General features: G+C 49.9%; 1 protein-coding gene across 1 annotated transcript in view; it reads right to left on the reverse strand.

The window, feature by feature from the left end:
* Positions 1–323: 323 nt before the first annotated feature.
* The window catches only part of Grik3 (glutamate ionotropic receptor kainate type subunit 3), a 232720-nt gene continuing 205750 nt past the window's right edge, over positions 324–27293 (reverse strand). The window contains exons 12-16 of the mRNA XM_008850200.3: positions 24229–24347; positions 21032–21249; positions 9729–9951; positions 9016–9266; positions 324–6380 (exon numbers count right to left, since the gene is read on the reverse strand). Of these exons, the coding sequence (XP_008848422.1) occupies positions 6186–6380; positions 9016–9266; positions 9729–9951; positions 21032–21249; positions 24229–24347 (1006 nt within the window). The 3' untranslated portion in view covers positions 324–6185. The remainder of the gene's footprint in view (positions 6381–9015; positions 9267–9728; positions 9952–21031; positions 21250–24228; positions 24348–27293) is intronic.

Consider the following 27293-nt stretch of genomic DNA (forward strand, 5'->3'; position numbering starts at 1 on the left):
AGAAGCTCCTCAGAGCCTGTGAAGATGATGACTTTGGCATGCCTGAGAGAGGAGACAGAGGTCAGACAGTCTCAAGGCAACACTATGGCCTTGATACCTGAAACAGAACCAGTCGTCTTAGCTGGAGGTAGCCACCTGCCCAGTACAGGGTCTCCGAACCTGGGCACAATCATCTCTGGGAGTTAGATGACTAACATGAACTACCCATCACCTCTGTTCTGAAGAAACAGAAAACATACCTCAAGAGGGAACTATTTTCTAAAAACATTCTTTATTTAAAATTTAAAACCATATTACTTCATACAGCAAACTGTGCACTTTGATATATCACAGTGTCTTAAAAAGGAAAATAATCAGATTTGTTTGGAAATGTATTTACATCAGCCTAGAATGATTGGCAAGTAACACAGTTACTATGAAACCCAAATTGTTACAAAATGTTTACAAAAAACTATATTCATAGAAATTCTGCATGTCCACAAAGGGCACCCCCTGAATGGCCCAGAGACCAGCATGTGGGAACTGTGTTGAGTAGGAGTGGGGGGCATCCAGGCACTCTGGTCTGGGTGGTGGGACAGGCCAGGGCTTTTGGAGGCCCATGGTGCTGTCTGGGGGTTCAGCCCAGGGGCTGGGAACTGAGGTCCCCATCACAGAGACCCAGCCAGGAAGTCGGCCCAGGCAGGGGTGGGCTGGGGTTTTGGAGCACAGTGGTATGAGGGCCCTTGGAGCCTCTGGTCTCTGTGGAGCCAGAATGGGACTCTCCTCAGTGGCTGGATTGAGATGCGCTTGGCCAGGGCCACAGAAGCTGGTCTGGCATTTAAGTGCTGATGGCCTGAGGGCTGGGGCTGAAGCAGACAGCAGGCTGCAGACCAAACAGAAGCAAAGTCTAGGTCTCCTCTCCCCTGCATGCTCCAGAGATGCCAGGATCCAGGAAGGGGCTGAAGGGCTCAAATTGCCATCAACAGACAGATCCAGGCAAGGCAGGGACAGAGGTCTGTGGCTCTCTGCTTGCTGCCCTATTGGGGAAGGAGCAGGGAGAGGGGTGGGCAGACAGCATGGGGCTGGGCAAGGACAGGAACTGCCTTCTTGCCTCTCATCTCCCACCTTGCCTCTCTGGCTCCTTGATGGCTCCCTGACAGCTAGTCCCTGGGTCTGGGCTAGGGCAGACTCTTGGTTGGCATTTGACTGCACCTATGACTCTTCCTCCTACTGGGAGGCCTCAGAGTTTTGATCTGTAAAAGTAAAACAGACAAACTGTGGGGTGATTTGAAGGCCTCTGTTTTAGAAGTAGGAGAATGAGAGCTGGATCCATAACTAGGACATCAGGATACTCCATGGGCATGCCAACAATGCCCTCGGGCCTTTCTCTTCAGAAGGTGCTTGCTCTAGCAATGAGCTGTGAGAGCTTGCATACGTAAGGCCTTTGCCACCCACAATCCTCTGCCTGACACCCACCAGCAACTCTGCAGGCAGGGATAAGAGCGGGTGGGGAACAGCCTCCTCTTTCCTGGTCCTCCTTCTCCTAGCAATTGCCCTGGGACTAGAATGTCACATTGGCTTTCCAAGGACTGGTATGGTCTTATTCCCCAGACACACCCACCTGTCCTGCCTTAGATTCCCAGATGGAGATGCCCACCCGTGACCACTTGCCAGTTCCACACTCTTCTGTCCTCTGTCGTGCTCAGGAGTACTGATATTGATAGGGCCTGTCCTGTTCCCATGGGCTGTATGACTTACACCTGACCTTGCTGCTGCAGTCCCCATCTCTCACTGGGTCCCCATCTCTCACTGGGTCCCCACCCATACTGGCTAGGTTCTGTATACTCCATGTGCAGACGTGCAGGAAAGGGTTGTGTACACAGGGGATATGGGTCATATATACACTGTGCATATATATACAGCATATATATTTTACATTCATATATATATATATAGTACAGAACATCAGCCTTCTACCTAAAACAGTTCTGTGATTTCATACACACCTCAACTCTAAAATTTTAACTCCAGGGCATGAAGACAGGGGGCAAGGCCCCTTCTACTGTAGCAAGTGGCTGGGCCTATTCCAGATGTGCACTTCCAACCCGTGCACTTCCAACCCCAACTTGGGACTTCCAGATGTGTCTTATCCAGAAACCTGTCCACAGAACTGAGCCTGATTCTTGCATCTGCCCACCGGATTGGGTGATCCCCAGATGTTAAATCTACACAGTTGTTTGTCCATGACATAAGGCCCCTTCCAGATGGGCATCCCAGAAGGATGATTCCAGAAGTGGGCTGTTTGTCCTGTTCAGGTGCTGGTGCCTGCAACAGGAAACGGCTTTGGGGATGCAGGATGACCTCAGGTGGCATGAAGTAGCAGCTGCACCCCACCCTCAGCTCTCCCTGGACCCAAAGGAAGGCAGGAAAGAGGCCTATGGTCCTTTTTGGTGGACATGGGCCTGATCTGACTTCTGCTCTCTCATGTGGTGTTTAACTGTTCACTCCTCCCTGATCCCAGGCTACAAGTGTAGGAACCTGGAAGTGCTCTTCCAGCTGAGACTCAGTCCAGGATGAGGAGTGGCTTCCCATCCCTCAGATTTCAAGTCCAACTCACTGGCCCCATCTGAGCATCCACAGAATGCTCAGAGTTTCGTCTGTCCATAGCAGAAAGACAGGAAGCAGGGCTAGGGAGAGACAGAAGAAGGCTCCTGGGACAACAGCCTCAAGGCTAGTATGTGCAAGTGGAGCTCAGGCCAACAAGTGGAGTGGGGTACTTCTTCATTTAGGGCTGGCCCATAGGATCAGCCAGCCAGCCAGCCAGGCACCTGCTCAGGTATGTCTGATTGACCCCATCCAAACCAGCCTTTGTGCTACCCAATCACCCCTCAGTGCCTCTGTGTGTGTACCCCAGCCCCAGCTCTGTGTGTGTCTGTTCCCCTGACAGGGTGGGGGTAGGTCTTCACTTGAATGATCTGCCTCGCTGAGGTCACACCCCTGCTGGTTCCCTCACTCCATTCCTCCTCACAGGTGATGCGCCACCTTCAGTACCCTGGGAGAAACACAGCTCAGCCAGGCAGAGTGATCTCCAGGGTGCTTGGCACTGGGCTGGTCTCTAGGACAAACACAGGACACTGGCCAAAGGGTGAGCATTAGCCACACCTCTGGATATAAGGCTCGAGCAGAAGGGGGGGATACTGTAGCATGCCACCCCTCTTCTGTGTAGGAGTCTAAAAACAATCCCAGTATAGTCACCCATCATTCTTCATTCCATTTATGAAAAACCTTCCCACTGACCCTTCCCCTCTCCTCCCGCCCCCCATTGTAATCTACATATGTGCATAGCCTCAGAAGAACATGACACATCTGTAGTGTCATGTACAAAGCACACGTGTGACATGAGCATAGATGTGGGCGTGTGCTATAAAATTGTATTGAACAATATTAAGACAGTGGTTAATGCCCACGGTGAGTGAGAACAGATCAGGGAATGATTTCAGTGGAATCTTGTTAGCAGGGATTGGAAATAAAACACACAGAAAATAAGAAAATATTTTTCCTTTCAACAGGACACTCTGCATATAGCAAAGGGGTCACCAGTTGTGAGCCCCAGAAGGACTTTACCCCGCTTGGCTATCTCCCTGTGCACTTTCCCACAGAGTCTTGGGAAAGCTGAGACAAATGATCCCTTCCTTGACAGGTGTGCAAACAAACCCTGGCATCCTAACTTACTGATGCTTGGCCACCTCTAAGTGTGATGTAAGCTAGACCATAGGTGCAGTCTGCACACACATGGGCATGAGTGTACACACACACACACACACACACACACACTCACAAACTCCATTTCCACATGACTCCTTTAGTACAGCATACATCCACCCATGGGACATGGCAGTTTGGTTTGCCCTCCTCCTGCTGTCTGGGGGGGCACACAAGCTTGCACACATGTGCACAGACTCACATTGGACCCCCTGATGACATGGCTTCTCCTTTTACATGTATTTGGCTACACTGCAGGTTGTATCCTGCCTACTCCATCCTCTGCCATTCAGCACACAGACTCACATACACACTCATGCAAACACACACTCTCTTATGTACACCTGCATTCATTCATGTACTCACCAGAACCCCATTGAGACATGGCTTCTCCTGTTTTTATATAGATAGGGTTCTGCTGCTGGTCCAGAGTGGTCTCCTTCCCCATTTCACTCATGTTCTCTCTCTCTCTCTCTCTCTCTCTCTCTCTCTCTCTCTCTCCCTCTCATCTCTCTCTCTTTCTCCCCCCCTCTCTTACACACACACACACACACACACACACAGTCTATTATTGCCTGCTATGGACTATGTTATATGTCCATGTCTGTCCTTGACCTCCAGCCCCTGAAACACAAATATAAAAACAAACATACACGAACACCCCTACCTCCTGCTGGCATGACTTTTCCTATCATTCCATGCACTGGGCTTGGCTGCATGTCTAGCCATCTCCTCCCTCCTCCATCCAGTGTAGACAGACAGCCAGAGCTGCTGTAATCTGGGGTGCTGGCAAGACGGAATTCATCACATGTGCCCACTGGGGTCTCCTGCTTGGCTGTGGTTCCTTCACCCCTACTGAGAAGGCTCTTGAGATCCAGATGTCACTCATCAGAGTCTGCCCTCCCCCACTGGCAGCACCAGGAGAGGGGAGGAGGGGGTGGCTCGTGTCTTGTAGTTCTACACCCCGAATGTCCAGCTCTGGTCCCTGCTCAGAGACTGGCCTCCACCCTTAGCCACAGGAGGCCTCCTGGCCTGGTCATTCTCTGTAAGGACACTTGTGCCTAACCCCTCGAGTCTCACTTTCTTACAATTCCAAACCTCTAGAGCTGGAAGCCACAGGTCATCTGACCACCCCCTTGGCTGGCTCCTCACTGAATTCTACTTTGTGGTCTCCTGCAAGCCTTCCTAGACCATAGCTGCTCCAGGTAAGAGATCAAGGGCCACGATGGCCTTGTGTCTCTGTGTTGTGTCTTTGGTTAATTTCCTAGGAGGCAGCTTCCCTTCCCACCCCGGGGGGGGGGGGGTCTCTGAGGCTCTCCTGTCCTGCCCCTGAATGCTTTCTCTCGAGGGATCTTTAGGTTGGACAGCTCCAGATGTTGTTTGGACCCTCTCTGGCTTTTCCCACCTACCCCAAAGTTAGTCTGTGAGGTGAGACACTGATTCCTCTTTTGGAGAGGCATGGGTTGACTTGCACTTCAACTGAGGCCACTCTTCTCTTTCCAGGATGACAGAGGAAGGCCAAGTTCAACTGGGCAGGAATATGGAGTTGCTGATGAGTAGATGGTAGAGACCCCAGGGTCCCAAATGCCAGTTCCCTTACGCGGTCTAATGGCTCAAGGGCCTGTGATATTTTCATGAAATCCACATCTTCTGTTGGTCTTCTGATGTCAACCAAATCTTTGGGCATCTTTTGTGAGGGATTTGGTGGTAGGGTGTGCCCTCTCTCCTTTGGCCAGAAGTGAAGAAGAATTTGCTCACTTAAATTTCTGGAGACTTTTTAGTTGCAGGGGAGCTGTTGGGACATCACCCACAACAATCCAAGATGGTGGCCACCATCTATGCATTCTCTTTTCCCATACCAAACTCCTCCTTTCCACAGTGCTTTCCACGCTGTCAAGGGACTGCGATGAGTGAAGCCAAGCAAAGCAGACCAGGCCCCGGTGAATAGTTCCCAAGGGCTAAAGCCTTGCTTCCACCCAGGTGTATGGACAGCGGCCCCTGGGCTCCACTATCAGCCTGACTAGAACATTCTTCAGGTGCCCAGGGTTGGAGTCTCTACTCTCATGGTCATGTGCTAGGAGGCCTGGGCTTGTGGGAAAGGAGGGGAATATAAGAGCCATCTCCTGTGTTCTGGGGCCTCTGCAGGGCCATGACAGAAAACCTTGGCTCTGGAGCAGAGGAGAAGTGTGGTGAGTGGAGCCTGAGGGGTATGTGCTTCCCCTGGCCTTTGCAGCTTTAGAAAGCCATAGAAGAGACAAGAGGAGATGAAGCCCAAGCAGCTGGCCTGGATCCTGCTGGTTTCCCAGTAGGTAAGGACTGAGGGTTCACAGCTGGATGCAGGCAGCAGCTCTGTCCCCAGGTCAGCATGAGATGAGGATGTCCCTTTGGGTCTCCTTTGCTTTCTTCTGCACGGACCAGATCTGAAGTCCCCACCGCACTGGTGCTTAGGGGAAGACAGGGGCTAGTGAGGTGCTGCAGCTCATGCTGTCCTTGCCCGGAAGCCGGCGGTCGTTGAAGGTGTGCATGTTGATGACAGCATCCGTCTTGACCATCATGGGAGGCTGTGGCTTGTGTTTGAGACGACGCTGGCAGGTGAGGGAGAAGCGGATCTCGTCGGCCACTGTGCTGCAGAAGGAACGCTGGGGGAGGGGGAAGACAGCAAAGCACAGAGTGAGACAGGTTCCTCTCTTCCACCCCCTCCCCACTCAGCACTAAAGCCACCTGGGCCTTTGGCACCTGCACCTTGCCTACCTCTTAGGCCCCAGCAAGATGACTGTAGAGTTCCCTGGAAACCAAGGTGAAGGGCAGGGGATATCATCTCCTTATTTCACAGGTGAGGCCACATGGGCATGCAGGTAGAGTATGAGGGGCTCTGCCTTACCTGTTGGGGTTTCTCCCATAGACACTAAGGTTTTGCTCATATAAGCCCAACCCCTAGTGCTAGGCCTGGCCTGGGTCAGGGTTGCAGAAGCTCTTGAGGAATATGTAGGGAGCATGTCCTGATGTGTCATCCAACCAAGGGGCAGAATCACTGCCTCCTGCTCAGGGGTCCAGCCCACTTTTAAGGTGGGTAACTGGTGGACAGGTCCTTAGAGTTCTTCTGACCAAGGTCCCTGCAGGTAGCTGGAGGGGCTGCAAGAGTGTAGCATTCTCATAGGTATCTGATGGTGGTAGCTCCTGAGGTCAACCACCGGAGCCATGGCACACAGTGGGACAGGCTGCCGGCCCAACTCAGCTAGCAAGGAGTGGCGTGTACAGATCATAGGGTGCTGAGGAGCAAAGGCCTTCTTCCTGTGGCCTTGCAAGCCGCAGTGCCCCCTTTCCTGCTCTATGTAGAAAACCACCTCTCTTCAGCCTGTCTTCCTGCAAGGATTTCCTATACGTAAGGCAACAAGTTAGGTGTTAGGCACAGAACAGTGGCGAAGACAGGTGAGGCCCCAGGCTTCAGGGAGCTGGGGTCTAATAATGGGATGGGAACAGATAATGAGCATGTGAACAAGTGATACATCTCAGACACTGATGACTATGATCAAGAGAATAAAGCCACCAAACGGGATAAAGAGGGGCTGCGAATGAGAGCAGGCAGGAAAGGCTATTTAGGGAGGTAACAAGTTAGCTGAAAGCTATATGAACAGATGGTGCCAAGAACAGGGTATACTGCAGGCAGAGCCTTCCAGGTAGGTGAGACAGCATGTGCAAAGGTCCTGAGACAGAAGCACACTTAAGTGTCATGGACTACAAAGGAGGCATGTATGGGCAGCATAAGTCAGGGGAGGACAGGAAAGAGCAGGTCTAAGAGGTAGGCCAGGACCAGGTCCTTTAGGCTTTTTAGTGAAATTTAGAGCTTAGATCAATCTTAACAGGAATTCCTGGAGAACCTGGTGGCTGTTCTCTTTTAATGTATTATAATTTTAAATAATTGTTTATTTTTATTTTATGTGTTTTGCCTGCATGTAAGTGCATCCATGCCATGCAATGCCCTCAGAAGCCAGAAGAGGGTGTCGGATCCCCTGGAACTAGAATCACAGATGGTTGTAAGCTGCATTGTGGGTGATGGGAAGTGAACTCTTCCTAACTGCTGGGCCATCCTTCCAGCCCCTAACGTATTGTAATTTTTAACCACTGTCAGTCAAATATTTAGGCATTTCTCCAGTGCATCATGTTGTGATTCCTACTTGGACAAACATCCTTGTGAATAAAACCATCCACATCTCTGACGACTTCCACTGGGTGTTTTTTTTTTTTAGGGAAGTAGGCAATGACTGATCAAAATCAATGACCAGCTTTAAAGACCCCCACTTCCGGTGGGGTTACATCCAGGAATGTACCTGTTCAGACTTCTCTCTGCACTGGCACACACGCACAGGGTCATTTCTCCCTTTGCTTGGCTGACTTAGACTTGCTGGTTGTTAAACAACCTCAGCTCATTTTGATGGGTCTATCAGTTGCTGAGAGTAACAGGCCCTCCACACATGACCCACTGGCAGACTCCTGCCAGCCATGGATGCCTTTGAACATCTCTGGGAAAGGTGATACCTCAGCCCAGAGGCTCTCAGCTCAGGTGCACGCTTAAATCAGCCCGTGGGCCTTCTGCAAACTCTAGAGCCAGGCTCCACCATGGACCAATTAAAACAGTCTCTGGGAGTAAGGCCAGGGTATTAGCACTTAAAACTCTCCCTGTGCTTCTAATTTGCCAGGGGGACCCAGAGCCCCTACTCGACCATGCTTGAATTAATCAGGCCGGGAGAGACAAGCTCCACCATCCATATGCTCAGGCCAGCCCTTGGAACTTTTCTTTTTTAAACTTTCCATTATGGAAATTCCCCAATATACGCAGAAGTAGAGAGAACAGCATAATGAACCCCTGTGCCACCACCACCCAGCTTCAATAATTACCCTGGGGGGGTTAGGAAGGGAGCTGACATGGTTTGAATTAAGTTTGAAATGGGGGTACTGGCTGCTGTGGGGTCTATCAGTGGCAGAGGGGAAGGGCAAAGAGAGGCTGGTGTAGAAGGCATGGAGGCTGGGAGGCTGGGACACAGTTTGGGCAGCAGTGATGGCTGCCTGGCCTGGGATAGGGTAGAGCGATGGTGGTGGGAGGACATGTTCGGTGAGGACAGAGAGCTGGTGGGATCCCGGTGGACTGGATGCAGGGTGGTTGTCAGGAGGGTGAGATGACACGGACAGAGTACACGGTCTTTAGGACGATGAAACCAGCACAGTAATGCCCTTGCCTCCTCTTCTCCTTCCAGCGCAGCCCAGCCAGGGGCTCACCTGCTCCCGCTCTGCTGTCTTGCGGAGCTTGTACACAAACTCGCCCACTGCTACCAACACAGACAGGACCAGGCCTGCAGCCAGGACGATGAAGATACCGCCAATCTTCTGGATGCCCAGTGCGCTGGCTTCTTTGTTCTCTTCCTCGGGGCACCCGCTGCCCCGCCACCACTTCTCCTTCATGATATGCAGCTTGTCTTCTTCCTGCAACTGCAGGATGGCGATGGTGATCTTGTCCCGGTAGGGGGAGCCTGCGGAGGGGACAGGGGGCAATCAGTAGGTGCTGCTTACCAGACGAGCTGTCGCCAAGGCCCCTACTCAAGTACAGGTAAGGTGTCTTATGGGGAGGCCTTGCTCACTGAATGTGGGTTCTGAGGCCTTCGGAGACCAAGGCCCCTACTCAAGTCTAGGTAAGGTGTCTGTCTTATGGGGAGGCCTTGCTCACTGAATGTGGGTTCTGAGGCCTTCGGAGGCCTTGTGTACATGGGCAGCATCAGCAGGTGTAGAGTGAAGGGAGGTTGCCCCAGCTCTCACTGCTCTGGGTCATGGCTGACCGCACTAGGAACATGGCTCCCTCCCTCTGCTTCTGGCTGAGGAAATACTACCTTCTCAGGTTTGGTGGAATGAGCCTGGGGTCCATGTGAGTGAGTGTGGGTGGAGGTGGGGGACTTGTGACCCTCTTTTCACACTGCACCTCTTTGAGTCCAGCTCACCCATGGGTGTGCCAATGCCGTAACCCTTGGAGTCGATGAGGCCACCGATCTGGGTGAGGTTGCAGTTCCTCTGTGTGACATACTCGATGGTGGTAGATTCCATGAGCAGCGCGTAGTCGGCCGTGAGTGTCCGCTGGATACCCTCCTCATTGTTTTTCACCAGTGCTGAGGGCTTGCTGCTCATGAAGGCCCACATCTTCTCAAAGGTGGAAATCTTGGATTTCTGAGCCAGGAGGGAGAAGGGGAAGTGTACACTGAAGTTAGGAAATCCTCCCTCCCCGAGACTATGCTCAGTTGCATGGGGACCACCTCAGCACATAGGGCTCCAGTCACTGAGCTCTGTGTATGTTCTGCAACAGGGGGACCCATTATGTGGGTGTGAGGCTCTGGGAAGGGAGGGGCCAATGTGTTCAGCTGCAGGGTACCAAAGCTGAGATTCAGACTTGGGCCCATTTCCTGGTAACCCTGGCTTTTTACCATGGCATAAATGGCCGTTGGAATTTTACTTTATTTTTATTTTATTTTATTTTATTGTTTGAGACATTGCTCAGGCTGGCCTCAAACTCCTTATGTAGCTGAGGATGATCTTATACTTGTTTTTATTTTATTTTTCTTTTATGCATATGAATATTTTGCTTGCCTATATCTAAGTGCACCATTGCATGCAATGCCCACGGAGGCCAGAAGAGGATGTCAGATCCCCTGGGACTGGAATAACAGACAGTTGTTAGCTGCCATGTGAATGCTGGGAGCAAACAGGATCTTCTGCAAGAGCAGCCAGTGCACCTAACCTCTGAGACATCTCTTCAACCCGGACCTTAAACTTCTGATCTTTCTGCCTTTCCCAGTGCTGGAATTACAGGTATGTGGTGATGGGATGGAACCAGGCTTCATGAATGCCAGGCAGGCACTCTACCAATTAAGTTGCAGTCTCAGCCATCAGCCTGACTTCTTTGAAATGGATTTTCTCTAACATTTGTTAACCAATTAGCATGTAGAGGTCTTATTCTAAGGGCCTTAGCTGTGTTAACCCATCCATTCCTCGTAGCAATTACAGAAGGTAGGGATTATTAATCCCATTTTATAGATGGGGAAGTTGAAGTACTGCTTTAAAAAAGAAAGTAATTTGTCTAAGGCTATCCAGATACTAAATGACAGAGCTAGGCGAACCCCCAGGCCCTCCAGCAATAATCCATGTTCTTACCCACACAGATGCACTGCATTTCAGGAACCACTAGGGGGCACCTATGAGGGAAAAGCTGAGTGGGCCTGGGCTCCCCATTTTCACCTCAGGTAAAGTTGATCCCTTCTTTATACTGTGTGCCAGGGCAGACTTAAAACCTGGGTTCTAGCTTGTTCTTAGTACTGAGAGAGGCAGGGTGGGAATTGCAGATGGAGAGAAAGGTGAGGCCTGGAACAGGGGTGTGTGGCTCCTCCAAGCCTGGGGCCAGAGGAACTTGGCTGGTTGTGATGTACAGGCCTGGTGAATGGGTTGCTGTGTCTGCCTCAGGGAGACTCAGGGAAATCACTGGGGTCAGGAAAGAGGCGGGCTGGGGCTGAGTGTTCCTTAAAGCCTGGGTGTGCAGGGTGTTCATGAGCCACCCTGAGAACTTAGCGCCTGCTAGCTGCCCTGTCTGTTCCCTACAGGGATCAGCCCTGCCCTAGTTGGTCCCAAGGGAGCAGGTGGTTTTTGGGCCCCATTGTATCTGTAGTTTCCGAGTATGGTTGTGGCTTTTTGTGATGTCAGCCTGTTTGATTGGCACCCAGCCCAGCTCTGGTGCATGTGACAACATGGGTGCACTCTTACAGGCTGGTACAGGCCTTGGGGGAAGGGCAAGGCCATGCTTGCCAGGAGAGGGCAAGGAGCCTAGGAAGAATGTGTGCAAAGTCCACAGCACTCCCCCAGGGTGATCCGGCCACTAGTGCAATAGGGAGTGCCACAGTAGACAAGGAGCCTTTGGAGCTCCATCTGAGAGGGCATCAGCTGAGGGCCACAGGGCAGGGGGCCTTTCACAGACCAGCCACTCCCCCGCCTGCGAACTCTCTTGCTTCAAAGACATGGAGGCTCTGAGGCCTGGGTTCTCTGGGCCTCACACAGCTATTCCTGTTTGCAGCTGTCCCTGCTCACTGGCTGTTCCACCTTCACAGCTATGCTCCTTCTGCCTAGCCGGCTCTACAGCTAGCCACCTTCCAGCCTTCCTTCCACCTCAGTTCATCTCCAAGTGCCCTCCCCCACCAGCTCCTCTCCCCTTAAAGAAGATTCTCATCTCCAGCTTCTCTGGTGCCCCAGATGTTTCTCATTTTCCGGATAATTTCTGATATGCAGATTCTCTGCCAGCTCTTTCAGCCCCTCTTCCTGCTTGGCACACTTCCTCCCTGAGCTCTGCATGGCTCCCGATGACATCCCCTCCCCATTTTCCAGCAGTCATACTGTTGTTCAACCTCCTCCTCTTCAGTGTGGGCTGGACCTCCTGACTTGCTTTTGGATCGACCCCTGGAAGTGATGGAACGCTACTTCTGAGTGACAAGAGATGGTGTTTCATCTTCCTGTTCTCTCTCTCTCTCTCTCTCTCTCTCTCTCTCTCTCTCTCTCTCTCTCATCTCCCCTGAGGGAGGTGCTGCCATGGTGGAAATTGCCTTAGGAAGAGTTCCCCAAGGCAAGAGACAGAAGACAGTGTCTGGCCAATACTCACTGAAATACAAAAGTTCTTAATCGGCCCAACAGCACGAGAGGAACTGAGGCTGCGCATACCCCGTGCACTTAGAAGCCATGCCTTAGAGTGCCTGCAGTTTTGGCTGACAGCTGGATCGCAGCCTTCCGAGGAGCCCCAGAAGAAGACTCTTGAGGCTCTGCTGGATTCCTGACCACAAATTGCCAAGCAACAGATGTTGTTTTAAGACACAAAGTTTGGGCAATTCATTATGCAGTAGATAACGAATATACTCTCGCCTACATGCTCCCGAGAGCTGTAACTGTTCCTGATAGAGCTGTTTTTACAGATAATCATGAACTCCAACTCTTCTTATAACCAAATTATCCAAGTCCAACCATCTCTGCCTTGCCAGATACACATGTTTCCAGACATGCTTACATTCTGGTTACCCTGACCTAAATGCTGTTCTCCCCTCAGACTCCAGCTCTTCAGATGCATTCCACTCCTGCTTTCCAAATTCTTCCTTTTCTACGTAATTGGGAATCAGGGCTGAATGAGATGCCCAAGGCTCTTTTATAACCTCCTGTTAGTTGATCCACTGTTAATCCATGCATGCATCTATCTACACATGCATCCATCTATCTGCTCATCTACGCACACATTAGTCCATCTACCTGTTAATCCATCCACACACATATCCACCTGATTCATCTGTCCATGCATTGATCCCTCTCTCTTCTCTTCATGCTCCCAATCCCTGCTAGATCATTCATCCAACTATCCCACTATTCGCTTAACCTGCAACCTCTTTATCCATCTGTTCTTGCAACATATGTCCACACATCCTCTTCCCCATCTTTCACCCATTCACCCACCTCTTCTCCTTCTCACTCATCTACTCACTCTCCATGCAGTCACCCATAACTCCTAATTCTTGGCAAAGTAACCAATTGACCACTCTCGGAGCCTTACTCCTCGTGCCTCTGAATGAGATCAGAACCCCTTTGTCTTCCGAATCCACTTTCACTTGCCCATTCCTTCCCTCTACAGGCCTCTGCTTGGTGCCAACAGAGATGCTTTTTCCAGAATACAGTTCCATAGAGAGAGCCAATGATTTCAGGTGAGGCCAGAGAAGGTATCAAGGCAGAGGGATTTTGAAGACCACCAGTGGACTGAGAAACAGGGAAGGACACCAGAGAGCATGGGCCAGCTAAGATGAGAAGTGACAATAAGCTGTAGCTAGCTGTGACATACATTTCAAGAATTCCACCCTCCAGCTCTGGTGCCCTAAACTCATGTCCTCTATTGGCCTGGTGTCACATGAGTCTGCAACCTGCTTCCTTGGATGTCTCTCACTGTCCTTGGCCTAGATCTTGGGCCCATTGTCGATTACACCATCTCATATCTCTGTTACCATTACATTTTGTCCTTGAGCACAGTCCAGTGATTCTGGAACACAATCCCGCAACCCCTGCCCCCCTCCTTCCCCAGCATGTCCACCATAGAAAGAAGCAAAGTCTTGCCCTGTCTCGGTGGGCCTCATCACCAGAGGCCCAAGCTCCCCTCTCCCAATCACCAGCCTGAGTTGCAGTCGCCTCCTTGGGGAGTGGAGTCCCATATACTGATGGCTCTCACGTCATCCTGCCTGTCCTGGCTCTGGTGGGAACCTTAATAAGGATTACTGCAGGGCCAGTCACCCAAATCAATTAATAGAATCATTTGGAGCAGCCAACACAGGGCGATCTGCCAGTATGAGGCTGTTTTTTTTTTTTTTTTTATCAGAAAAATTGGCAAGAAAGGAAGTTTTAGACTCACTGCTTTCAAGTCTAGCCTCCTCAAAGAAGTAAATTGATTTTCCCCAACTGAAGATACTTAATCTTGAGAATTTAACATTTCTGTTCAAAAGAATGTATAGGCCTATATATGCAGACATAAATACATATCCATCAGCTTCTAAGGGAGCTGAATTGCAGGGAACATGTGCTGAGAGGCGGCTGCTGTGATGCCGTGCGAGACTTTGAGTATTTTCTATCCTGGAGAGGAGACCTTTTCCCAGATTAATTAGCTTACTATCCCAGGATGGAGAGTCTGGCCTTATTGGATCCACATCCCTGAGCAGTTAATCACTTCTCGTGGATTATTTCTGTAGGCACTAGGAGGCCTCTCTGAGCGCCCTGCCTCTGCCTGCTGTCAGAGCCCCCAAAGCCCCAACGTCTGCACCTGTTCTTCAGGTTCCCTTGAGGGACTGCAGCTGCTCCTGCAAAGCAAGCCTGGAGGTGAGGGCTGCAGGCAGGGGTCATAGGAGGGTCAGTTCCAATGCACTGACCCTGGTGTCATACCTACTTGGGTTCAAATGCTAGTTCATTTTGTGACCTCACATCTCTGAGCCTCACCCTCCCTGTCTATAAAATGGGGGCTTTTAAGGCCACTTACTTCCTTGCTATCATAAACAGCAAGGAAGCACATAGGGGCACTTATTAACATGACCCCAAGGCTCTGTGTATGGCTGGCACCATTGCTGCTCTGGCTCCTTAATTATCTTTTAAGCCCAATTTTCCTATTTAGAAACAGAAATAATCTTCACGATGCAGAGCGGTTATGGAAAAATAAATGACGTAATACTTAGGGATAAGAGGCTAGGGAGTTGGCTCAGCTGGTAAAGTGCTTGGGAGTTTCAGCCCCAGAACCTGCACTTAAAAAAGCTGGGTGTGGTGGGCGTACCTGTAATCCTAGCACTAGAGAGTCAAGGACAGGTGGCTCCCTGGGGTTCACTGGCCAGCCAGCCTATACTGTTTGGAGAGGTCAGGCCAGCAAGAGATCTTGTCTCAAAAAGAGGTGGCTGGTGCCTAAGGAAGACCATATGAGGTACGCCTGCACATGCACAGGCTCTCCCCCCGCCCCGCCACACACACATGCACTCGTCCCTCATATATACACACATATTCACATATATACATGTACTGGCATACATGTGCACATACACATATACACATGAAAGCATATACACTCTTAGGAGTAGGAAATTCAAATGCTGGCAAAGCCATCAGCCCTAGTATGGGAAATGACTTAGGAAGGCTGGGTGGACACTGTAAACCAGAGCCAGCTACCGCCTGACAGGAGCGCCAGCTCAGAGATGCCAGATCCTTCACATTTTCATGGGGCTGGAGTTACAAATACTCCAAATGCAAAAGTCTCTGAATTTCAAGATGTTGGCAGTCAGCTTTAAAAAATATCTCTAGCTGGGCCTGGTGGTGTGTGTCTTTAATCCTGGCATTTGGGAGGCAGAGCCAGGTAGATCTCTGTGAGTTCGAGGCCATCCTGGTCTGTATAGTGAGCTCCAGGCCATGTGGGGCTACAGGGAGACCCTGTCTCAAAAAACAAAACAAATCTCTACATGAGAAGAAGCAACAGGTAGGCCCTAGAATCAGGCCTGTGGGAGTCAGGCCCGCACCACCAATTTGTAGCAGTACAGTAAGGCTAGTCAACGTTATGATATTGTCTACTCTGGGCCAGGTACTTCTCCATGAATTTCCCAAGTTAATCATCTCAGTAACTCTGTGAAGTTGAGGACAGAATCGCACCTAGTTCATAGATGAGAAAACTGAGGCTCAGGGACATCTGCAGAGTTTATTAATTTTTAGCGACTTCCCCACCATCTTTGACCCTTGCCTACACCTGCTGCTGCCCCACTGCCTGCTCTCTCTAGACTCCTTCCATTTTAGGGACCCCAAGCCTTCTCCCTTCTCTCTCTATACAAAGACACATGGTGATGATAAGAAGAGCCAAAGTCTACCACAAAGCCCAGTAGGCCCAGTCCAGAGGGACCTGGAAGAAGGGAGAATCTCTAATTGCCAGTATGTTCGCTGGTTGAGTCACCTGCCTTAAGAAGGCACTTCAGGGCAAGAGAGGCCTGACACTGGGATAAGCACTAAGTCCAGGGGCTCATTAAATTTTGTAAATTGTTGCAAGGTAGGAATCAGTATTCATTTTGTTTGGGTGAGCAAGTTGGGGCTTGAAGAAGTGGAGAGATTTGCTCACGATCACCCAGCAGAGACATCACCCAAGACATTCTGGTCTGTTTGATTTTAAAGCATGGTGCTCGGTTGCATCAGGCTGGACCATACTGGCTGCTGCCTGGTCCTCTTACCCTGTTTCTGCTGCAAGACAGGGGTAGGGCTGTGGAAGAGGCCAGAAGAGGGGCTGGAGACACTGGGAGCTGAGGTCTGGGCAGCCTCCTGAGCCCTCCAGCTTGGAGAAGTGTCTCCAGTGCAGCTGGAGCCTGAAGTAGGCGGGACAGCCCCTTCCAAACACCTTTCAAGTAAGATGCTGCAATTGAAGCTATGCAAGGCAGAGGGCTCAGCCACGTCTGAGGCTGGGGAGCCTGGCATTCGAGGTTTCTGGGTTTCCCTAGCAGCCCCACTGTGCTGAGCTCCCAGCCCCACCACTCGAAGAGGCCAGAATCCCTGAGAAGCTCTTCCAGCATCCTCTCCCTTCAAAGCTGCCCAGCTTCCCTGCAAGGCGCTCGCCTCCCCCACAGCTTCCTTTACATTTTGCCTACATATTTTTACAGCCAAACAGTGCTTTCAAAGGCCTCCTTTTTCATCTCCTAATTAATTTTTATCTTACAAGACAGAGGGAGGACGACATAGGAGACGCTGTTTGTGATGGCTGTTGCTCCCTGACAACTCTCCCAGCAAACATTCTTTAGCATCAAGGAGCTGACTCTAGCCACACAGCTCCCTGCAGGCCACAGGCTGATTTGGAGGGGCCTGGGACTCTTAACAGCCTGATACCTGCTTTCTGCTCTTCCTGCCCTCATGTTCCACTCTCAGCTGGGGGGATCTATCTATCTAGCTCTATCTCTCTATCACCTATCTATCATCTATCTATCTATCTATCTATCTATCTATCTATCTATCTATCTATCTATCAATCTATCATCATCCGTCCATCTATCATCTACCTATCTATCTATCATCATTATCTATCTATCTATCTATCTATCTATCTATCTATCTATCATCTACCTATCTATCTATCTATCATCATTATTATTATCTATCTATCTATCTATCTATCTATCATCTATCAATCATCTATCTATCTATCTATCTATCTATCTATCTATCTATCTATCTATCTATCTATCTATCTATCTATCTATCTATCTATCTATCTATCTATCTATCTATCTATCTATCTATCTATCTATCTATCTATCACCTATCCATCCATCCATTTTGTGTGTGTGTGTGCATGTGGAGGCCAGAGATCAACATCTGGTGTCTTCCTCAATCATCTTCATCTTAATTTTTTGAGACAGGGTCTCTCACTGAACATGGATTGGCTAGACTAGCTGGTCAGTGAGCTCTCAGGAGCCTCCTGTCTCTGTCCCTGCCCATTGCTGCAGTTACAGGTAGGTACCAACAGGCCTGGCTTTACATAGGTGCTGGGGATCCGAACTCAGGTCTTCATGTTTGTGCGGCAAGCTCTTTACTGACTGAGCCATCTCTCTAGCCCCATGTGTACTGCCTAACCAGGAACATACTAACCAGAGAAATGAAGTTCCCTTGCTTTAAACTTGGGACATTCATGGGTGCCACCTGCTTGGCTGCGATGCTCACCACTACCTCCTGTACTGGTCTTCCAATTCCACCCTCCCCCATCTACAGCATCGACAACCCACAGAGCTTTGCTTTCCCCACAAGACTGCTGAGGACTGTGGCCAGATCCTTAGGGAAACGAGACCGAAAGGACAAACAGCACAGGCTGTACAGTAGGCTTGGCTCAGATCCCAGCACTGTACTTTTCTAGCTGTGGGTTGTTACGCAAGTCAATCAACCTCTCTGAGCCTTGCTTTCATCATGTGTAGCATGGAGTGGCTAACACTCATCTAACCTCTTGGGTTATTATAAAGATGCTGACAGTTAATACAGGTAAAGTACTGGCACAAGCTTGGAACAAAATGGCTGGTGGCAGAGAAGGATTAATTGGTGTCAGAAGAGCATGGATGTGGGGTTGGTCCTACCTAGAGACACTCAGCTGCTCTTTTTGGATAATGGCCCTTGAACCCCACAGTCCTGGTGGGGTGGCAGCATCTGTGTCCCTCCTCTGCCCTCTTCACTGTGCTGTCTGCAGGGGAGGAGGGAGAGGATGGAGGGGCTGCAGGGAGCTGCTGCTTGATGCTGAGGGCTGAGGCTCGGTGGGGAGCTGGGACTGGGCTCTGGGAAGGCAAGCATTTCATGGCACGGAGGGAGGGAGACGGGAGACAAGGGCCTCCAATCAGCTGTGATGAGCCTGCACCAGGCTTATTTATGCCTCTTCCCTTTGATCAGGAGCCCTGCTTAGCGACTCATGCCTAATGCATGAGAGGATCTGGCAGTCAAAGGGCTGGGCTGTGGCCGGGGGACAGGGAGCGAGCCGGCAGGTGCATGAGTAAGCACATACCTACATGCATGGGTCATCACACACACACACACACACACCACACGTGCACGCGCACGTGCACGTGAACAAACACCCTGCTTATTCAGGCACACTCAGAGGGACATTCAAGCAGATAAGACACAAATACATTCTGTGTGCACATACACACGATAGTCTGGTACGTACTTGAGTGCACTCACAGACACACAGCCATGTTCTCAGATCACAGAGATGCATCATGTACATACAGATGCAAACATTCACACCCAAGCACAGGTCTACATGTGCCCACACAGGCAGACTTTTGTGCACTGCCCGTGAATTTTGTACATAAATACATATTTCTATATGTCATGTGTACATACTGTCACACTTGCTACCACTCACAGAATTCCACCAGTCTCCTAAAATGCATCACCCCTTGATCTCACTGCATCCTGTGAGCTCCAGGACAGATAATGTGGCTCAGCTTCCGGCGGCAGCAGCCACGTCCAAAGGCAAGCCCCTCTCCCTCCTTTCCCTTCACCACAAAGCTGGCTGCTTAAGGTCTCAGGAAGGCCACAGAGCTTCCAGGAAGAGTGCTGGGACTTTGGTGTCTGTGGAATGGAGGTATTACCCACCCAACCTCTTCCTTTCTTTCCTTGGACCCCATTGGGCTCAGTCCATCTTTTGGGGTCTCTCAGAAGGCAAGGAACTTGGGGATGAGGAACCAGGGTTCTGAGTAAAAGGAAATACTTGGACTTCCAGACTGGCAGCTGATTAGCAAGTGTATGGATGCACTGGCACAGTTCCCAAAGCTTGTTGCTTCCAAGGGGTAATTAGAGCACCATTTCTCAAAGCGTCCTCGGCCACAGCTCCAGCAGCATCTGGGAACTTGTTAGAAATCACATTCCTTTTTGTTTTTATTTTTGTTTTGAGGAAAGGCGTCATGGCATGTAGGATGGCCTCTCATTTCCTCTGTAGCTGAGGATGACTTTCAATTTTTATTTCTCATTCTTCTGCCTCTTCCTCCCAAGTACTGAGGTTATAAGTGTGTACCACCATACCCTGTGTATGCAGCTCTGGGGATTGAACCCAGGGTTTGGTGCATGTTAGGCAAATACTCTACCAACTGAGCTACATCTCCAGCCTAGAAGACTGATTCCATCTCAGACCTCCTAAATCAGACACTCCAAAGTGGGACCAGTATCAGTCCTTCTGATAACACAGTCCCTGAGTATATGTGCACATGCATGCGCGTACACACACACACACACACACACACACACACACACACACACCATTCTCAAATCCCAGCAGCACTGGTTTAAGACGTAAGCCTTGGGAAGAAGCAGGCTAGGCTGGGGTCCTGCTCTGCCAGAGGTGAGTCTCAGATAAACCACTGAACTGCTCAGGCCTCAGTTTCTACACGTGGACTGGAATACCTATAGCGCTAATCTCATAGGGCTTGTGAAGGTTAAGGAAGGCCATACACTAAGCAGAGCCTGGCCAAGTATGAGCGCTCAGGGCTGACAGCTACTGGTATTTATTTGGAAGCACATTGACACCCAGTGCTTCTCAGGGTCAGCCAGTGTCCCCTTGACCTCAACCAAGATGATAGAAGGGGAAAAACAGGGAAACTGAGCGAAACACTTTCAAAGCTGGAGGAGCAACACAGTCATGGCCAGACACCTGTGAAAACAGTAGTGTGGGCAGTGACGAGGACTTTCTCTGAAGATACTGGCATCCTACGAGGGCAAGCTCTCCCCATGCTTTGGTGTCATGCCCTCTGCTCTCAGAGGTGGACAGCTCCCCTACCCCCAAAGTTAGCTAGCCTCTTGGAGATGCATGGACTGAGACCTTAAGTCAAGGGCAGGGTATCTACGGGCCCCAGGGTTGTCTGAGTCTGGGCCATTCCTCTCCTCCTGCCTCCTCCGTCCACTCTCCTTTCCTGTCTGTCCTTCCCTGATGATTCACACTGCCTGCCCCAGGTACAGGAACTTCTAGAATCTGAGACCAATCTACATGGTTCATATCACCGTAGCTATGTACACTGAACAGGCCCAAACAGGGAGGGGTTGAACCCTGTGATTTGGGGGTCCTGGACTCTGAGTAGTGAGGGAAGGAAAGGCAGAGCTCCCCCTTTCCTCTTCTGCTCTATAAAGGGTCTGAAGAGGGTGAGCTCAGTGGGAAGGAGGGAATCTCACTAGAGGTGGTGCAGCAGTGGGAAGGAGGGTATCTCACCTTAAAGAAGGTCATGGTGGCCCCGTCCTTGACAGCACCATACTCGATTTTGGTCTGCTTGGCTAGGTCATCGGCAGAGTCGATGGGTGACTCCATGCGCTCCACGGTCAGAAAGGCAGCCAGGTTGGCCGTGTAGGACGAGATGATGATGAGCGTAAAGAACCACCAGATGCCACCGATGATGCGTGTAGAGAGGGCTTTGGGCATCAGTTCAGACCCTGGGTGAAGGGAGGACATGCCTTATAATATGCAGACCAGGGCTGCTCCTGTCCCCTGGGTCACCGAGCTACTGTTACTCACATTAAGAGCTGGGACTCTTTCCCTAGACTAGCAGCTCTCAGTATGGTCCCTCAACATCGATGGAAACGTGATAGAAATGCAAACTGTCAGGCTCCATCATTTCAGAACCAACTGAGTAAGTAACTAGAGATGGGGTCAGAGGGATGGAGAGTAGTGAGTGTGATCAGTCCTCCACATGGTTCTGATGCAGGTTGGTATTTAAGAATCTCTGTTCTCAGGGCTGGAGAGATGGCTCAGTAATTAAGAGCACTGGCTGCTCTTACAGAGGACCCAGGTTTGATTCTCAGCACCCACATGGCAGCTAACAACTGTCCATAACTCCAGTTCCAGGGGAATACAACACCCTTTTCCAACCTCCATGGGCATTGCACAACATGGGGCATTCACACACATATAGGCAATATACTCATATACATAAAATAAAAATAATAAAAAATAAAATAAAGAATCTCTGTTCTCAAACACACACACACACACACACACACACACACACACACACACAGACTTCCCAATCTCTCTTCAAAACATGCCCAGGTCATCAGAGCTGGTATACATTACAGACTGTGCTCTGTCCACAGCCTACAGCTGTCTGTCATTCCCAGGCTCTGGTGTTGGTATTGGGCCAGACTGCCCTACACATATTCTCAGGCACGTGCGCACACACACACACACACACACATTTCACAGGCTCTCCTTGGATGCCTATCTGTGGACTGATGTGGGGGTCAGCAGAGCTTCTGATCTCTGGAGTGAATCCTGCTCCCAACTCTCTATGTGCTCTTAGGCCAGACAATTCCTCTGTCCCAAACTCTGCAAAGTGTGAAGAACTGTCCTTCCTCTGTCCCAACCTTATGGAAATACTGCGATGCCGCAATGATATAATTTGAGGAGAGATGCGTCAGACATACGAGCATATACAAATATGAGATTGCTGTGTGGCACTTGGCAGGAGGAGAAAAATCAACATTTTTGGAAGCTCTTTGCTGAAATATATCACTCTTCCTCCACGACCTTGGGTGCGGAGCACAATTCAGATGAAACCTTCTAACTGAAGTAATTAACTAGACGGCTTTCAAGAGATTTAAATAGCAAGTGACTCCTGAACTTTCTAGAATATTTGGACCTGCAATCTGAAAGCGCCTGCTTTGATATGGATGATTTTTTATTTCTCAAAGAAGTCACTCAAGGGAGAGTTTTTCAAATACATAACTAGTTTTTTTTTCTCCTCCTAATCAAAACCATGCAGAGAATGCATCGGGGGCCCAGGCTCTGAGTAGCAGCCAGCAGTAGAAGAGAAGCTTTTACTGCAATGAGGGAGCTTCAGGGTCTTTGTCAACTGTCACTGAACAAAGATGATGGGCAAAGAAGCAAGGTGAGGCTTCGGGACGCTCGTTAATAGCAGGGACAGATGGAGGCACTTCCCTTGAAAGCTGCCTGTCACTTTCCAGCTATTGGAGTCCATGGCTGAGATGTCTTTCCGGGTGGGTGCTGGGGGGTGTCTATTTCCTCTTCTTCTCCCCTGTGCCTGCAGCCCAGTGGAGGACTTACAGCAGCCACGCAGGATAATGTCATTCATTCCTTCATTCATTCGTTCTCTCATTCATCTAGCATATGCTGATGGATACCTCTTGAGGACCAGGGCTTGTGCTGGGTCTTGAGGATACACACAGAGGCATGAAGGACAAGGACGTTTTCTTCGTCTCTTGAACCCCTCCTCCCCTGCCTCCTGGTAAGGTCCCTCAGTGGCACTCTCACACATACAGAGTCTTAGCTGCTCCTCACTCCACAGGCCAAGAGTGTCTGGTCCTGGGAATCCATAGGCAGAGGTGGTAGGCACAGGGCTCCTATCAGTGGGCTGGAGACTGTTCTCCTTGGGTTATTTTCCCAGCTGGCCCTCCCTCTGTGCCTGCCCTCCAGTCCCTATGTGTCTCTGTATCTATGCCTTGCAATTAGAGTAGGTGCATTGCTTCCTGGTTTTTTTTCTTTTCCTTTTTAAAAAAATTACATTTACTTAGTGTGTGTGTGTGTGTGTGTGTGTGTGTGTGTGTGTGTGTAGGGTGATGGACAACTTTTGGTTCTTTCCTTCTGCCATATGGGTCCTGAAGATCAAACTTGGGTCATTAGGCTTGGTGGCAAGTGGCTTTCCCCCCACCCCCTAATTTTTAGGCAGGGTCTCACTCTGTAGCCTAGGCTTGCTTGCCTTGAACTCATAGTGGCAATCCTCCTGTCTCACCCAGGTGCTGAGAGCATAGGTATGAGCCACCCTGCTCAGTGGCTTCCTAGATATTTAAGCAACTGCAGACATTGTAAAGGGGCTGAAGCCATACATAGGGCTAGTCAGCCAGGGCCCCTCTACAGGATGGAGGAGAATTGTCCTCCATGAAACCTGTCTCTGATGTACTCAGGTGGAGGTCCTGTTCTCAGTCAACCCTGCCTACTACCAGGTAGTCACTGAGTCCCAAACAAGCGACTATTGGAGTCCTCTTAGTGTACTCAGTCCTATAGCCTCATGGTGCTGTCCAATAGTGCCTCCTGCCCCGCCTTCCTGCCTCTAGGGTCCCCCATCCCCAGTTCAGCTCTGTGTAGCTTCATTCTACAGTGGAGAAGCCACCAGGGTCAGCCTGGCAAGCAGGGTTCTCCCTTCTGCTTAGTGCTGGGGTTATCTCTTGCATGCCACAGGTTGTAGTGGCTGACCTGCTTCAGATCCTGAGCTGGCTCCAGGCAGAGCAGAGGAGCAGGGTGGGGATCTGGGGTGAGGGTACACACCAAGGTCTCTGTGTCTTCAACCTTCTGATGGCTCAGTGGGGTCTGAGGCCGCCTCCTGAGAGGCCAAAGGACCCACTGGAGAGAGAAGCCACCTTTCCCAGGAGAGAAGGCTGGGAGAGGCAGACACACACCTTGTTGCATCAAGGAACCCATTCCGAACCAGAAGCTGTTGAGCAGAGTGAAGTTATTCTCCACCACCTCGGAGCCGGGGTTGCAGGGATGGGCGTCATACCATTCATAAGGGCTGAATCTGCGGGGCAGAAGGAAACAGTGAGGCTGAGCTGTGGGAGAGGGAAGGTTAGCAAGCAGCAGCATGGGGCAACCACCATTCCAGGGACCCTTTCCTCAGTGCTTGGCTAGGGAGATAGTCAAGGGCCAGTTGGGACCATATTTTTTCCTGTCCTTTACTGACAGTGCCCTTTTCTGGTTATATAAGTAATTCTGAGGCACCTCTTCGAATTAAAAGTGTGTGTGCCCTTCTACCTAGGGAAGCCACAACTCATTATCCATCTGGGCTAAACACTTATAAAGACGCACAAAGGGAAGTCCACAGGGGTGTTTATCAAAGCGTTGTTTGCAGTAGCAAAGGAAAGGAAAATACTCTAAATGTCCTTCAGTAGAGGAAAGATTAAATAAGCCACACCAGAGTCGTGCTGAATATCACACAGCTCTTAAAGAGAGCAGGATGCTTCTAGAAGCCCCTATACCAGGAAAGGTCTGCAACACAGAATATCTTGTTAAAAGAAAGTAATCAAAAATAAGAAGAACACAATCCCATTTATATAAATAGATTCCCTAAGATATTACTGCTCCGTTCTACAGGTAAATCTATATGTGGATGCACACCAAGGGGTCTGGAAGTTTCCATACACAAAAATGTCAAGTGTTTATCTCAGGGGAGAGCGGTAAGGAGGGTAGAAGGAATTTTGGGCAAGCCTGTTTTTATTTGTATTACATGAATTTTTGTCATCATGAGAACATGTGTTTGAATTTCTTGTATAATAAAAATTTATTATAAAATAAATTTATTACAAAATATTCAAATCATATATAAGACACTACAAAGAAAAAGGTTCAAGGACCCCAGAATCCTACCCATGGAGAGGACAAGGCAGGATTTACTCCTTCAGGTTTCTGTGTTTGAGCAAATGAACATATATCGGACAGGAAAAAGGTTATTTAAAGCCCTCCACTGCCTTTTGCGGAAGAGGACTACTGGCTATGGGAGGGAAGTCTGACTAACCGGCTGAGTTCCACTAGTAGACGTGTCAGTTTGAAGATGTTGGGAAGATGGAGAGACTGAGAAATCCCTGAATCGGGGGTGCGGGGATGAGAGGGGAAAAGAGATGAGTCTAGGAAATTTAGTTTCACCTTTCAGTGAACACCTTTAAGTGAAACTTCTGACATTTCTTTTCCAGCTCCCTTCTCACAGAGGAAGTAAGTACATTACTTACTCCCAGGGTTCGGGTGAGGAAAATTTTGTTCTCATGAAGCAGGATACCCCCAGATAGAAAACTGCAATGTGACATTTAAAATAAAGTTGAGGATTGTCAAAAGGAATGACCAGGACCTGGTTAGAGGCTCTAAAATCCTCCAAGGAAGAGGCCAAGGCACAGGAAAGCAGAGCTGAGGGACATTTTGGGGAAAGGATATGGGGAAAGCCTTTGGTGGGCTGGATGCCTAGAGTGGAGGGCCTGGAGCTCACAGGATGCTGTGTGCAGTTGTGTGGCAGAGCAGATGTGCCCAGGGAGTCCAGAGGGCAGGGCTGAGTGGGTGCATGCATTGTAGTTGGAAAGAGAGTTCCAGCCGCAGACCCAGAGTCCACCAGATCTAGGGATATTGGATGTACAATGCTTCCCACCCCTGCCCTGAGCCCATGCAGAAAAGAATGTGACCCAGGTCCACCTTGGCTTCATGCTAGAAAGGCAATGGAAGCCCAACAGGCAGAGGTCACAGGCTGGCTGGAAACACAGGGCTGAGAGGGGAGCCAAAAGTCACAGATTGTGACAGTTTGCACTGGCAATGACGAGAACGGCTCCTCCAGGTCTGCTGGCCAGAGGACTAAGAGCAGAAGAAACACGAGTTCTGAGCAGAGCTCATGGATCTTGCTCTTCTAGTTATTAAAAAAATATTTTTCTGGTCTTTTTGAGACAGGGTCTCCCTGTGGTCCCAGCTGTCCTAGAACTTACTATGTAGACCAGGCTGGCTTGATCTCAGAGAGATCTGCCTACCTCTACCTCCTGAGTGCTGGGATTAAAGGTGTGTGCCACCATGCCTGGCTTTTCTTAAAAAGATTTATTGCATCTATCTATCTATCTATCTATCTATCTATCTATCTATCTATCTATCATCTATCTATCTTTTATTTTGTGTGTGTGGGTGTGTGCATGCTATGGCATGCACATGGGGATCAGAGAACAACCTGCAGGAGTCAGTTCTCTCCTTCCACCATATGGGACCCAGGGATCTAACTCAGGTCCTCAGGCTTTGTGGTAGATGCCTTTCCCCATGCAGCCATCTTTCTGCTTTTAAAATACTACTCATGAGTGGGTATGGCATGCCCCTGAGTGTGTATGTGCACGTACGTGCGTGCACACAGACACACACACACACACACACAGTTTTTAACATCAAAAATTACCTCATCACCCCATTATCCTGTCCTAGTATTTGGGTTTCTATGTAGAAAGGCACCGCCAAATCAATCCTTCTGAACTGCCTGTGCTCTCTAAACCACTCATAGCGGTTTTAACCATTCCTCTACTGGTAGGCACTGAAGCTGACCCACTTCCCACTGCTGAAAGCAAACAAAACAACCCAAACATGCCCTCTGGTCTCTGACACCAAAGGGTAGCAGTGTCCCCTGGGGCTCTGCCATGAAGGCACTTTTAGATTCCAGTGTAGGTCAATGGTGAGGTTTTACAGAACAAGTTCCCAGGGGCAGAACTGCTTATCCTGATAAGCATACTGGTTCCACAGGGGCCTCTTGGTAGTTAAATGCTTTCATAGGCTGAGGTTTCCCCAACCCAAGAAAGGTCCACAGCACTTGGTGCCCATTTGACAGTGTAGGAGAAGCCCAGGACCTTACAGAAGGCCAGAGAGACAAGGCTACGGGAGAGAAGATGGAATGGATGTTGCTGAACAAAGAGGGTATTGTGTGAGTTACTGGCCCTACACCTCTGCCCTGTCCTCAGCC

Source organism: Nannospalax galili, unplaced genomic scaffold (assembly GCF_000622305.1).
Source record: "Nannospalax galili isolate Female #2095 unplaced genomic scaffold, S.galili_v1.0 scaffold944, whole genome shotgun sequence".
In the NCBI taxonomy this organism is placed as follows: domain Eukaryota; kingdom Metazoa; phylum Chordata; class Mammalia; order Rodentia; family Spalacidae; genus Nannospalax; species Nannospalax galili.